The sequence below is a fragment of the Ranitomeya imitator genome, chromosome 3 (assembly GCF_032444005.1).
Source record: "Ranitomeya imitator isolate aRanImi1 chromosome 3, aRanImi1.pri, whole genome shotgun sequence".
In the NCBI taxonomy this organism is placed as follows: domain Eukaryota; kingdom Metazoa; phylum Chordata; class Amphibia; order Anura; family Dendrobatidae; genus Ranitomeya; species Ranitomeya imitator.
Window position 1 is genome coordinate 550,199,586 of NC_091284.1, and position 14,915 is coordinate 550,214,500.

At 41.1% G+C, this 14,915-nt stretch overlaps 1 protein-coding gene across 5 annotated transcripts in view; it reads right to left on the bottom strand.

The window, feature by feature from the left end:
• Nucleotides 1–14,915, bottom strand: part of ATP11A (ATPase phospholipid transporting 11A) — a 290,835-nt gene that overhangs the window by 129,974 nt on the left and 145,946 nt on the right. For all 5 annotated transcript variants that reach the window (XR_011319339.1, XM_069757899.1, XM_069757898.1 and 2 more), the window contains exon 2: nt 9,136–9,258. Coding sequence is in view for 4 of the 5 variants with exons in the window: in XM_069757899.1 (XP_069614000.1) it covers nt 9,136–9,258 (123 nt within the window). In the remaining variant the exon portion in view is untranslated. The remainder of the gene's footprint in view (nt 1–9,135; nt 9,259–14,915) is intronic.

Below are 14,915 nucleotides of genomic sequence, written 5' to 3' on the forward strand. Positions count from 1 at the left end.
TGGGCAAAAAGATAATTTTTGTAGAAAAAATGCAATTTTTTTTTTTCACGGCTCTACGTTATAAACTTCTGTGAAGCACATGGGGGTTCAAAGTGCTCGCCACACATCTAGATAAGTTCCTTAAGGGGTCTAGTTTCCAAAATGGTGTCACTTGTGGGGGGTTTCCACTGTTTAGGCACATCAGGGGCTCTCCAAACGCGACATGGCATCCAATCTCAATTCCAGCCAATTCTACATTGAAAAAGTAAAACGGCACTCCTTCTCTTCCAAGCTCTGCGGTGCGCCCTAACAGTTGTTTACCCCCACATATTGGGCATCAGCGTACTCAGGAGAAATTGCACAACAACTTTTGTGGTCTAATTTCTCCTGTTACCCTTGTGAAAATAAGAATTTGTGGGCAAAAAGATCATTTTTGTGTAAACAAAAGCGATTTTTTATTTTCACGGCTCTACGTTATAAACTTCTGTGAAGCACTTGGGGGTTCAAAGTGCTCACCACACATCTAGATAAGTTCCTTAAGGGGTCTAGTTTCCAAAATGGTGTCACTTGTGGGGAGTTTCCACTGTTTAGGCACATCAGGGGCTCTCTAAATGTGACATGGTGTCCGATCTCAATTCCAGCCAATTCTGCATTGAAAAAGTCAAACGGCGCTCCTTCACTTCTAAGTTCTGCGGTGCGCCCTAACAGTGGTTTACCCCCACATATGGGGTATTGGCGTATTCAGGAGAAATTGCATAACAAAATTTATGGTTACATTTCTGTTTTTACACTTGTGAAAATAAAAAAAATGGTTCTGAATTAAGATGTTTGCAAAAAAAAAGTTAAATGTTCATTTTTTCCTTCCACATTGTTTCAGTTCCTGTGAAGCACGTAAAGGGTTAATAAACTTCTTGAATGTGGTTTTGAGAACCTTGAGGGGTGTAGTTTTTAGAATGGTGTCACACTTCATTATTTTCTATCATATAGACCCCTCAAAATGACTTCAAATGTGATGTGGTCCCTAAAAAAAAATGGTGTTGTAAAAATGAGAAATTGCTGGTCAACTTTTAACCCTTATAACTCCCTAACAAAAAAAAATTTTGTTTCCAAAATTGTGCTGATGTAAAGTAGACATGTGGGAAATGTTATTTATTAACTATTTTTTATGACATATCTCTCTGATTTAAGGGCATAAAAATACAAAGTTTGAAAATTGCAAAATTTTAAAAATTTTCGCCATATTTCCGTTTTTTTCATAAATAATCGCAAGTAATATCGAAGAAATGTTACCACTAACATGAAGTACAATATGTCATGAAAAAACAATCTCAGAATCAGCGGGATCCGTTGAAGCGTTCCAGAGTTATAACCTCATAAAGTGACAGTGGTCAGAATTGCAAAAATTGGCCTGGTCATTAAGTACCAAATTGGCTCTGTCACTAAGGGGCTAAGGCAGGATACCCATCACGTTTTATCTTCGGTTCAGCAGCTGGAAGGTGTCCAATCTTCTGCAAAAACAGAATTTGGGATTATGCGCTGACAGGGCTATTGACAGTAATGATGTAGACAGAGTCACAGCGTGCTCTTTCATACCTAATTTTCGGCCATATATGCCTGGTTTGATGTGGATAGCAAGATGTAGTCTACTGCTTCTTGGACCCTTCTCCAATATGCTTATACAGCCGAAAATTATGTACGACAGAGCACACTGACTCCTTCTGTAGCATTACAGTTAATGGCCCCGTGCCTTAAAGAGGTTGTCCACTACTGATCGGTTGGGGTCCAACACCCGGCACCCTCACTGATCAGCTGCTATCGGTATTGGAGAAAGTGGCCATTGGCCGGAGGTACGCGCTTGCAGATCCAGCTGTCTTCTGACTTTGGGCGGCGCAGGGTACTAAACATCTACCTCCAATTGATCTGAATAGGAGACGGATGTGCAGTACCCTGCCTGCTAGCAGACGGCCAGCTCCGTGAGTACTTCCAATCAGACATTGATGGCCTATCCTAAGGATGGGTCATCAAAGCTAAAGTAGTGGACAACCTCTTTAAACTAAAAGTCATACTCACCTTATCAATCTGCATTTTGGAGCAGCTAAGAATCTGTAAACTTCATTTTTATTTACTAACATTCAAAATTTGTTTTCAGATTTTTCCTATGGTTCGACAACAACTTTTCCAGGTTTGCAGCATATGCTCCTAGCGCTATATAAACAATTCAGAAGCGTAGAAAACAGCCAGGAAAGGCGTTACTGCATTTTGTATGAAATCTACTGGACAAATAAATCGCTCTGATCTGAGAATATATAGTATTTATGAAATGATCGATAGTCCCATCTTAATAGCAATAGTCTTAGTACATAAAGATCCGTCCCAGGGTCATAAAGTCTCAGTCAATATTGATTTTTCTGTCGAGTAAGCAGAAGACTAGCATTCTTGCAGATCTCCTTGGGCTTCTATCAGAAAATACTAGAATAAAAGAAAAAGAAGAATTTTCTTTTTCTTGTGATTTTTACTCTAGTCTATTGTTGATTGTTGTTGTTGATTTTTCACTGTTCTGTGATAGCATGTGGCATGACTAGACAGAAATGAACACTTAAAGGGGTTGTCCCCTACGGACAAAACACCATATCAACATGTATAACCCACAGGAGACAGAGTATAAAGTCCAAGTATATAAAAAAAATATAACAACTTTTATTACAGAAATATAAACAATAACTCTCATTTTAAAAGAAAGGAGATGGAAAAGTGGCGCACAGCGCTGTTCTCCGTTGCACTACCACATACAGGTTATAATGGGCGAGATGCTTTTTTTGGTTACCTATGCCTGCCATGGTCTGATTCCATTTTACAAACATCTTTGGGTTTGTCTCTTTTCTCACTATATGTCATGGTGTAACTTTGCGATTATGTAGATATTCCCTTTTTTCTGTACAAATCAAGTTTGCTCTCCTAACCCCCGGCAGTTGATTAATGTTTACAGCCATTTTTATATGCCATTCTATCATAAAGAGTGTATGTTATTTACACGTCTTTTATTCCATGCCTAATACGTTTACTTGTGGACTTGTGTAATGGAATTTTTTGACACTGTGTGCCACTTTTCCATCACCTTTCTTTTAAAGGGAATCTATCACCAGTTTTTTGGGCTATCAGGTAAAAATACCATTCAATTCAGTGCCCCCCATGCATTACACAAGTACTTCTGATACTCCCTGACTCCCCATGTGTGATCCATAAATACCTTTTTTATTCCTCCCACCCTGTATGTTAATATGGTCGGTCCGGTCCGATGGGTGGGGCTTAGTGTCCGTCTCTCCTCCCCTCCTTGCTTGCTTCTACGCATGCCTTGCAGTGAATTTCAGCAATTGCGTAGTTTTCACGCGTGCGCATTCCAAAGGCATCTCACGTGTGCACAGTATGCTTTGCCCAACAGTGGGCAAAGCAGAAAAGCTGTATTGCGCATGCGCCGGCATACGTGATTGCTTTCTATGGCCCTGAACACAGAAATGGCAGCGAAATACTTCCGACACATAGAAAGCAATCGTGTATGCGCAATACAGCTTTTCTGCTTTGCCCTTTGGAATGCGCATGCACAAAAACTACGCAGGGCAGATGCCAGCTGTAATACATAGCCAGCATTTACTACAACAGTGGTGATCAGTGCTGGCAACGATCACTTTTGTTTATTTCAATACCTCTGTCAATCTTTAATATCGAAGCATCAGTTACACAATTGCAGGTTAAAATCCACTAGGGAAGCTAAAAATTATTTTAAAAAAATTAGAAAACAAATATTAAGAAAATTATATTATCAAAATATAAAATTATTTAAAACATTCGTTTAATGTCAAGAACAAAAAATAAAAAGCAAAACGCCTGATTTGCGTTTTTCAGTCACCGCAGTACCCCAAGCAATGCAATAAAAAGTGGTCAATATACATGTGCCCCAAAATAGTATCAATAAAATAATCATCTTGGAATGCAAAAAATAAGCTTACACACAGCTCCATCGACAAAAAATAAATAATTAAAGGTACGGGTTTAGAAAATGGAGACACAGACAAATACATTTTTTTTTTATTTCTACAAATTACAGAAATTTTTTTTCACTACTAAAATATTAAAAAGTTTGATATTGCAATAATCATATTGACCTATTACTTGGTCATTTTTACTGTACAATGAACGCCATAAAAATGAAACCGAAAAATTATTTTTTTTTTCTTCACAATTTCTCTCGACTTGCATTTTTTTGCCATTTTTCAGAACATGATATGCTAAAATGAATGGTGTCATTCAGAGCTACAACTTGGCCTGGTAAAAAGTTAGAAATCATATGGCTATATCGACAGATATAAAAAAAGTAAGACTCTTTGAAGGAGGAAAAAAATTGAAAGTGGAAAAATTAAAAATCGGACATTTTTGAAGGGGTTAGACAATATGTCATTTTCTGATGACATTCCCTTGAAGGACTTAGATTTACTTGTTATGATACAATTGATATTATTCATGAATATTTTCTAGTTTCAAAAATGCTAAATGAAACATTTTTCATGAAGTGAGCTATTTTTTAGTCAAGTGAACAGAAGTGTCAGGTCAAAAGAAAAAGCAGAAGAAACCTCATACAGAAATTTCTCAAACTTCAATCTACTTCCTAAAATGACATCATGACATCTGAAGGCCGTGTTCATTTTCAATTATTTTTGCCAGCGCTAGTATTATTTCATTAACTAATCATGACCGCTAATGCTAGATAATGCTAATATACACGATGCAATGTGAACCATATGGCCATAATGCTTACAGACAAGGAGCGTGTGCCAGATCAGAATGTTAGCGGATGCCTGGATGAAAGTTCTCGGTAATAAATTCATTATTGTGCAAATTATTTTTTTTTGTTCAAACCAAATGTAATTATCTAATCCAATAAACATTTCTATGCAACAAAGATGAAATAAAATAAATCGGCTAAAGACGGTGATTTTCTGATTACGGTACCTATGCACGGTTAGCGGGCTTAATAGTAGAGTAGCAATCAGCTGAGATAGCAGCTGTGCCTGTTTTCATTAGTTTCAATAAGAACGTATCTCATTAACAAAACACTGGACGACTTATTCTACTTAATCAATAATTGCTGTAATTATAAAGCTTACAAATAACATCAGGACCAAACATAAAGAGATGAGCAGAAAATAACACTTTGGATACCGTGGTTGCTTTAATTTCTGTTACCAACCTCAAACCACAAGTTCTCTTTCTGTAAACTATCCCAACAGGAACATCGCTCACAAACACAATTGTAGAAAGTCAGAAGCTGTAGATGAAGCCAATAAGCCTCTTTCATCAAGGCAACGTTACCTGAGTTCTTGTGTAAATTGCTTGAAAAAGTTGCAATTTTTTTAGAGCATCTTGGAGTTGCGCACAAATGTTGTGATTATTGCTGTTGTCACGCCAGTTTCTCCAAAATTTGTTGGAACTGGGGCAGATTGAGGACCTGACATCACATCCCCTCTAATTCATGGTGAGCGGTGGTGTTCTCACAATGAATCTAGAGCGACAGTCTCCAACATGCGCCCTCATCAAGACTAAGGAGAAAGTCACCAGTGTTGAGGAGTTGGGGCCGTTATCTTTACCTATTTCTACTGGTGCATTTTTTTTTAAAGATGAGAGTATGGACTACAATTACTGAAGCGGTCTCCTGATCCAAACTCAACTGCCTCGGAACATGAGTGCCGGACTGTGACATCTGAAACCGATCTAATGCGAATTGTAAAGTTTACTACATTATCATGATGGCACATATTCTATTGCATCATACTTTCTTTTATTGTCAAATCACTTGTTTGTTAATTCCTAACTACAATGAAATGTGACAGCAGGAGACCTGGAAGCTGAGTTATCTTGGGATGGTTGGCAGACGTCTCATACTGTGAACCTGTTTTAGCCTGTGATACGGCACACACAACATTGTAATTAGTGGTTCTCTTCCCAAGTCTATGCAGTGGCGTAGGAAGGGGGGGGGCACATTGAGGCAATGCTGGAGACCCTGGGGCAGACTTCTGGACACACTGGGCAATGCTGGACACTGGGGCAGATTGCTGGACACACTGGGGGTAATATGCTGGACACACTGGGGCAATGCTGGACACTGGGGGTAATATGCTGGACACACTGGGGCAGACTGCTGGACACACTGGGGAAAGGCTGGACACTGGGGCAGATTGCTGGACACACTGGGGGCAGTGCTGGACATACTGGGGCAGATTGCAGGACACACTGGGGGTAATATGCTGGACACACTGGGGCAGATTGCTGGACAACATGGGGGTAATATGCTGGACACACTGGGGCAGATTGCTGGACAACATGGGGGTAATATGCTGGACACACTGGGGGCATGATTGGAGACACGGGGCATGATTGGAGACACGGGGCAGGATTGGATCATGGGGCAGGACGGATACGATGGAGGCTGGTGGGGCAGGATGGGGAGATCATATGGGGTAGAATGGATACTCATGAGGGCAGGATGCGAGAACATATGGCTGAAGCCAGGAATGAGATAAACGGGGCCAGGGTGGGGAATAGTGTTACCATAGGGGCTAATTAAGGGATATTATTACTGCAGTGATGTATTTATTTTATTTTTTGAGTATACTGTTTTAAATGGGGGGGCGGTCCTGTTACTGTGCAGAGTGACACTATATCACCTTTTTTTCTTCATGTGATGTAATGTAGAAGTTGTGAAAAATTAAGTAATGTGTTCTGCAAGCGGAGCTCGAGATAACTGTGTTATTTCCTGCAGAAACGAGTCCTGGCTGGAAGGAATGATGGCGGTCTGTGCTGGATGAAAGATGAAGGACTTCACCTAGAGACGTCACTGTCTATGTTCACATTTTGAACCCGATCATTTGCAAATATTTAGCACAAAAGAATCGTATGTTCTGCCAAAATGTAACAAAATGTGCACCAAAATCTCAGGCATTGATAAAATCACTGGAGGGACTGGAGTGCATTTACTACAAATGTTGACACTTTTTGAAAAGTCCTAAATGACAAACCAGGCAAAACTATCCGGGAACCTTAAACTACATTCACCTTAGGCCGGTTTCACACGTCAGTGGCTCCGGTACGTGAGGTGACAGTTTCCTCATGTACCAGAGACACTGACTCACGTAGACACATTAAAATCAATGTGTCTCTGCACATGTCAGCGTGTTTCCACGGACCATGTGTCCGTTTGGAAAACACGGAGACATGTCAGTGTTCGTGGGAGCGCACGTATTACACGGACCCATTAAAGTGAATGGGTCCGTGTAAAACACGTACCGCACACGGATGTTGTCCGTGTGCAGTGCAGGAGACAGCGCTACTGTAAGCGCTGTCCCCCCCGCGTGTGGTGCTGAAGCCCCATTCATTTCTTCTCTCCAGCAGCGTTTGCTGGAAAGAAGGAATGAATAATCTTTTTTATTTATTTTTGTTTTTCAAAATAAAGTTGCTGGTAATCTGCCCCCTCCCACCCCCTGTGCGCCCCCTCCCCCCCGGCATTAAAATACTTACCCAGCTCCCTCGGTGCTTACATCCTCTCAGCGTCGCTGCTTATCCTGTATGAGCAGTCACGTGGTGCCGCCCATTACAGTGATGAATATGCGGCTCCACCTCCCATAGGGGTGGAGCCGCATATTCATTACTGTAATAATAAAAATATTAAAAATAAATGAAAAAAAAAAAAAAAAAGATTCATTCCTTTTTTCCAGCGAACGCTGCTGGGAAGAAGGGATGAATACCGGCTTCAGCACCGCATGCAGGGGACAGCGCTTAACTCTAGCGCTGTCTCCTGCACGGTCCGTGTGGTCCTCAGTCGGCACACAGCTGCCGCAGGTGTGCCATACTGATGTTCAACGTAAGCACACAGACACGGATAATTCCGGTACCGATTTTTCCGGTACCGGAATTATCTGGACGTGTGAGACTAGCCTTATTGTTATCCTTCCTTTCAGTGTCTCAGAGAGATGTGCATTTGCTATTTGCTATTTCTGTAAAAATAAAAGTCTGTTGCTTGGAATGATTGTGTTGTGTTGTGTTGGTGCATTCCTAACAGACTGAAACAAAAAAACAACTCCCCCCGTAAAACAAAAACAAATCACAATTATATATATTTCCCTCTTGAACATATTTCACCATTCTTAAATCTATTTCAAAAATTTCCATAGCAAAGGTATCTTTATAAAATAACTTAATAAATGTTACTAATTAGGCCGGGGTCACACTTGCGAGTGCAATGCGAGACACTCGAGCGAGTCTCTCCCTTCGGTACCCGACACTGCCGCCGGCACTCGGGACCGGAGCGTTCAGCTGCATAGAAATACATGCAGCTGCACACTCCAGTCCCAAGTGCCGGTGGCAGTGCTGGGTATTGAGGCGAGAGCCTCGTGCGAGTTTCTCGCAATGCACTTGCAAGTGTTGCCTCGGCCTTACTCCGAACCCCTGATGATCCAGTGCCGATGCCCACTGGACTGATCTCTGAGGCCACTGAATGGCTGCAGGGTCAGGTGACTGATGGATGGGAAGTCACAACGTCCGGTGGGATGATGTCTTGTAAATCAGCCTTACAACCAATCAATGACCCCAGTGGTCAAGTCTATAAATAACAGGATATTATCACTCCTGATTGGACCACTGCGCGAAATCTGTGACGCTGGTGTGGAGGGAGACTGCTGTAGTATCAGTTATTTCTTAATTTATTGCTTTAAAAATATTTTTTTAAGGAAGTCCACGAAAAACCCTTTTAAACTTAAGATCCTTTTATTTTGTACGTTCATTTCTGACAAACTAGAGACACAGTATATATGGAAGCAAATGCAAATGCTGTGAAGTCTTGTCGAAAATATTTCTTTGTATTTACATAAAATAATCCAAACATGCCAGAATCTGGGGATTAGTGTAGTCTGCCATCACCACTTGTCACATTCGAATTTTCCTCAAAGCGTAAAATACAGATGAAAATGACATGAGGAATTTGAGTAGCACAAGTGAGTCAGCGGCTGAGCCACACCGGGCTCCGAGCATAAACAGTAAGCAGCTGCCGCGATGCAAGGCTCGGGCCAGGTAACTACACAGGTGACTTGTCTAGAGGATAAACAAGCTTACCTTGGAGGAGACGATCCTGTTATCTGGATACCTCTGAGGAATGTAAGCATCAGTGCCCGGAGGAGGCTCCTTGTGACCAACATAAATAGTGCGATTGTCTACCCAATTTTCTTCCCCAGTGCACTAGAAAACAACAAGGGTTATAGCATAGTATTATTATTATTAATAAGATGCTGCATATTATTCTATAAGAAATACACAAGACACACTGTGAGAAAAGCTAGTTAGAGAATATCATAAAAAAGGGAGTAGAGGCTTCTGCGGTTTCTAACACTTAGGTCATATGCACACGTTGCTTTTTTTTTTTTTTTTCTGCGCAATTTTGTCACAAAACCTGATGGATTTCCTAGTCCCAGCAAAGTGAATGAGAATCCTTAAGTCTTGTGCACACATTGCATATTTTTGACTCGCAGATATCAATCTGCAGCATGTCAAGTCTTTCAGCGTTTTTGCTGCAGATTTCATCCAAACTAATTAGCAAGGAAAAATCTGCACCAAAACTGCAAGTAAAAAAAATCATGACAATAGCATATGTATTTTACGCTGCATTTTTCCTGCCAGGAGATGCAGAAATTTCTGCACCAAATAGGATTGCTAAATGTATACATATTCAGCACTTACTGCCTAATTTTGCCAATTTTCGTGTTGGTAGTGTTGAGAGACTTTACACAGCAATATTCAACTCATCTTTTCTAACCATTCAGACCAGCCACCACTGAGTGGCTCCACATCCCGGTAATAATTGTTCTTTACAGGGTATATAAGGTCACGTAGCCGTGATTAGCAAAAAAGGCGGCAATATTGGCAGTACCCATCAATTCCATTTATCTATATAAATGTCCCTTAAGCATTTAGCAATTGATTCATTTTGTGTGCTCGGCTGGTATACAGGTCAGTGGCCTGATCCCGAGAGCTTTTTCTTCAGGCTTAATACCAACTGTGATTTCTGTACGTCTACTGTATGGAGGGCTGCCATCAGAGCATTACTGCCCTTACTGGTGTAAGGGGCCCAGGAGCAGAAGCAAAGATGAGGGGCCCAGACTGGGTGAGACACGCTGCCCCCTTTTTTGCTTCTGCTCACCGAGCAGTTTTAAAAAAAACTCTATTGTGAACGGAGGTGGAATTCAGATGCTTCTGCAGAACCAGTTGCAGAACCGGGTGATCCACAGGTGCACATGCACGCATAGGCGACATGGTATTTTAGAAATCTCATCCACTATTCTGTAACAGCTGGCCGCTGCAGTTTTGACTGCATAAGTACGCAACGACGAAACCGTAGCAATTCCTGAACGTGGGCACATACCTTTAGAGGCCAGCAGCTCACGTCACCAGCATGTAGGGTCACTGTCATGGGCCAATGCCTCAAATGGCTGAGGAAGAGTCCGCCGCTGGGTCGTGGCCAGGTAAGGAGAATTTTTTTTTCACTAAAATCCGCAATATGGAGAGACATATGGGGGGGCTGGGTGAGAGGACATACATGTGGGCAGGATGGAGATATATGGGGGACATGATGGGACATATGTGGGGGAAGGATGGAGACATGTGGGGGACAGGATGAGGGGACATATATGGGGGCAGGATGAGACATGGGGGGCAGGATGAGGGGACATATATGGGGACAGGATGAAGACATATGGGGGACAGGATGGGAGGACATATGGGAGCAGGATGGAGACACATGGGGGCCAGGATGGGGGTCATTATTACAGGAAGGTGCTAGGTTATGGGACATTATTACTGTTGGGGCTAATTAAGGGATATAATTACTGCAATGGTATATTTTATTTTTGAGAATACTATTTTCAATGGGGCGGTCCTGGTATTGTTCAGGGCGACACTGTCGCTTTTTTCTTCATCTGGCATAGTGTAGAAGTTGGGGAAACATTGGGGAATGCGTTTTGGAAGTGGTGCTCTGGATAACTGTGTTATTTTCTGCAGAGACGAGTCCTGGCTGGAAGAAGTGATGGCGGTCTGTGCTGGATGAAGATGAAAAGCGAAGACGAATATCTTCAACTAAAGATGACACTGGTTAGTCAATGTGTAAACTCTACACTTGCGCTATACATTGACACTATATACAGAGCTCCTGTGTATAATGTCACTGGTGATCACTGTATTACCTGTACACTGACACTACATACAGAGCTACTGTGTATAATGTCACCAGTGATCACTGTATTACCTGTACACTATACACAGAGCTCCTGTGTATAATGTCACTGAACACTGTATTACCTGTACACTGACACTATATACAGAGCTCCTGTGTATAATGTCTCTGGTGATCAATGTATTATCTGTACAATATGTAGAGAAGACCTGTGTATAATGTAATATTAGTGTTTTTTTTATTTATGATCAGTATTGTAGTATTCAGTCGCTATGTGGTCTGGCCATAGTGTGGTGGTATTTGTCCCTTGTATGTGGTATTATTCGGTCACTTGTGATGGTAATATGTGGTCTGGTCATGGTGTGGCAGTATTTGTCCCTTGTATGTGGTATTATTCGGTCACTTGCGATGGTAATATGTGGTCTGGTCGTGGTGTGGTGGTATTTGTCATTTGTCCCTTTTATGTGGTATTATTTGATCACTATGTGATGGTAATATGTGATTCAGCCATGGTGCTAAAAAATGTATGTGATACATTCCCTTAAAGAAAAATAAATAAAAATATATTTAAAAAGAGTATTGAATATTTCAAGAAATGTTTCATAGGTTATAGTAGAGTAGGGCCAGGCCATAAGAGTCTACCTTGTCATGGTGGCGGCTTAAAAAAATCTTTTGGCCAAAACAAAAGCTGCTGGCTATGCATATGATCTGATGTTAGTGGTGCAGAAGTGAAGTTTTTCCAAGAGTGGGTAGTGGGACTGTGGAAGGTTCGAGGTGTGGAGGCAGAGCTGGGGTGGAGCCTGGGCGGAGTCTCAAGGGGACCCAAAAATTTTGAATTTATGGGGCCCTGAAATTCCTGGTGACAGCCCTGACTGTATGTGTAGAAATGCTAATCAGAAGAAAAGCAGTGGCATAAGGCTATGTTCACATGTTGCATTTTTCCAGCTTTTTTTAATGCAAATTTTGACCTATGTTTCACAGTACCAGTAAAGTCAATGAGATTTCAGAAATCTCATGCACATGGCTTGTTTTTTTTCCCCGTTTTGTCTTTTTTCCCAATTTTGTCGTAAGAGCTTGGTTTTTGCTAAATGCAGCATGTTACTTCTTTCAGTGTTTTTCACCCATTGAACGCATTGTGTGAACATAGCCTAAAGCTTTATTCTCAAAGTGCAGTATACTGTAACACATTCTCGCAAATTCTGTACAACATTCATATCAGACACAAATGGAAAACCTTGTCACGGCCTCCTGAGGAAGCCCACGCGAAACGCGAGTCGGGGCTGTTTGCACCTGACCCCGTGTGGAGACTATGGGTAAGAACCCTTAATTGTGAGGATGTGGCAGAGTGTACTGTTCAATGGTGAATGCCCCACAGTTGTATACTGGATTTTCCAGCATACATGTTACTATTTGTTAGTCTATGACTGAGTAGCTAGTATATACCTATATGCCTATGGTTTATTAAACACTCCTCTATGGGGGCATTGAATGAACGACTAGATTAAGATAAGCACTAGTACTTTACTTATAATGCTGCTAACGTCATGGGTCCACCCATCTACTATAAACATAATATGTAAAAGGGTAAATAGGTTATATTATCACCAGTGTTCCACATCATCCAGCTTTTCTCATTGATTGTTGCGAGACCGCTACGTCATCACAGGTAATTGCCGCGATGCATTACTGGGACCGGGAGCATCACGAGCATCGCGAAGAGCGGGAAGGCTGCGGGGACGCCGGAAGGTGAGAATAACACAATTTTTTATTTTTGTTTATTATTTTTTTTACATTATATCTTTATCCCGGATCCGGCAGTTTTTACACTAATTGCGCCGGATCCAGCAATCCGTTCTGCCACCGGATTATGCGTGAAAGGAGCCTAACTTCACCTTTGTCAGATGGCTGAGAGAAATAAAAGCAAATGTATCATAATCAAAGTAGTAAACCTGCACCGCTGTTTTCTAAGGAAAATGTTGAAAGAAAAAAAAAAAGAGCATTAAAAAAAATCATATAATAAAGTACAAATAACAAGAATATACAGTAGATTGGTGCGGTTTATCCTTTTCTACATCCTTATATAAGAGATATCATACCCATCCAGGGTATAAAATGAATTCTATGAATAATTTAAATGTACCTTTGTAAAAATGCATTATGTTAATGTACAGTCTACAATGGAAAGACGGACAAAAAGGGCAAAGTTACCTGCTCTGTTAACAAGCGGTGTAAGCAGTGCACGCCGTTTCCCATTACCGTATAACATCTTGTCAGTGTACCATAACAATTGGAAGGAAATCAGACAATGCTCGAATTACCGCGCTCCGACTATCAGAACAGACATGCTGGGTGACCTGACCGTCCTGCACTCGTAAACAAGAAATTAATGTTTGCAATAAAATGCTTGCTGGCAGCGAGGCAGAGAGAAAAAGTGCGTATCAGTTATCACCATAACACTCTCCCACATGAGGGCTGATAGGGGAGCTCTACACTACGGCTATTCTATCATTCTATTTTAAAACAAAGAAATATATTTAAAAGCCATTACAATAATTCCCAAAAGTCACAAATCCCATTTATTAGAGAAATGTTATCTGATGAGCGGCTGTCTGACACTGACGAGGCTTCACTTACTGGAATGGCTGGGGATATAATATATTATCATAAACCATCTCCTTATGAAACTAGTGTTTTGCTGAAAAAAATGGAAAGTGCGGTTATAATGCAATCTGTCTGGGGCATAAAACGATTGATTGTGCCTTTAAGTCAAAGCCATTGATTGCTGTCTGTTGTCTGTAAACTGGTTAGGGCTGAATTCAGACGTCCATGTTTAACGGTCCATATGTGACTAATTCCCAGACCGATCGCGGGTGTCCTGACCTGAACTACCATCCTCGCAGGGACATATGCGGCCATTAGTTTGGGTTAGGAGACCTGTGGTCAGTCTGGGCATTGTGATCCAAGAAACGTGAACACCTGAATTCAGCTTAAGGACATGTCCACACACTGCGTTTTTTCAACGCGGAATTCTACTGTAGTGGCAAAGTAAAGGAGATTTCTGAAATCTCATGCACATGTCGCTTATATTATCCTTGCAGATGTGAAGCAGTCTCATATCTGCAGAATGCAGTGGGTTTTTTAGTGTTTTTAACCCTTTTAAACAAATGGGAAAAAAGCATAAACAATGTTCATATTCTAAGCAGCGTTTTTCCTGCCAGCACTCCATTATTTGCAGAGATTGTTCCTGCTGCAAATACTGAACATGAAGTATATACTCCTAATTGGATGTCACTTATTGGCTATTTGTGACATTAAATAATTTCAGATATAGAAGTAAAATGTAATATTACATATAGGGAACTTTACTAACCATAGGTCTGAATTACTACTTAATGTATTTATATGGAAATAGTCACACATCGATGACACATACAGTCCACATACAATTATACAAAGCTTCCCATGAAATTCCATTGGTGGGATCTGGGGTCTGAGATCTTCACATTCTGTCTGATGACATTATTTCATAGGTTTGTAAACACATTCTGTATAACTCGTGTAGTTTTCTTCTATGCTTAGGAGTCCAGTGGGTGGTCCTAGTTAGCGATCGATAGGTATTGCTGTATAGAAACTCATACAGTAAGAACCGCTCACTATGAGGGTATGTACA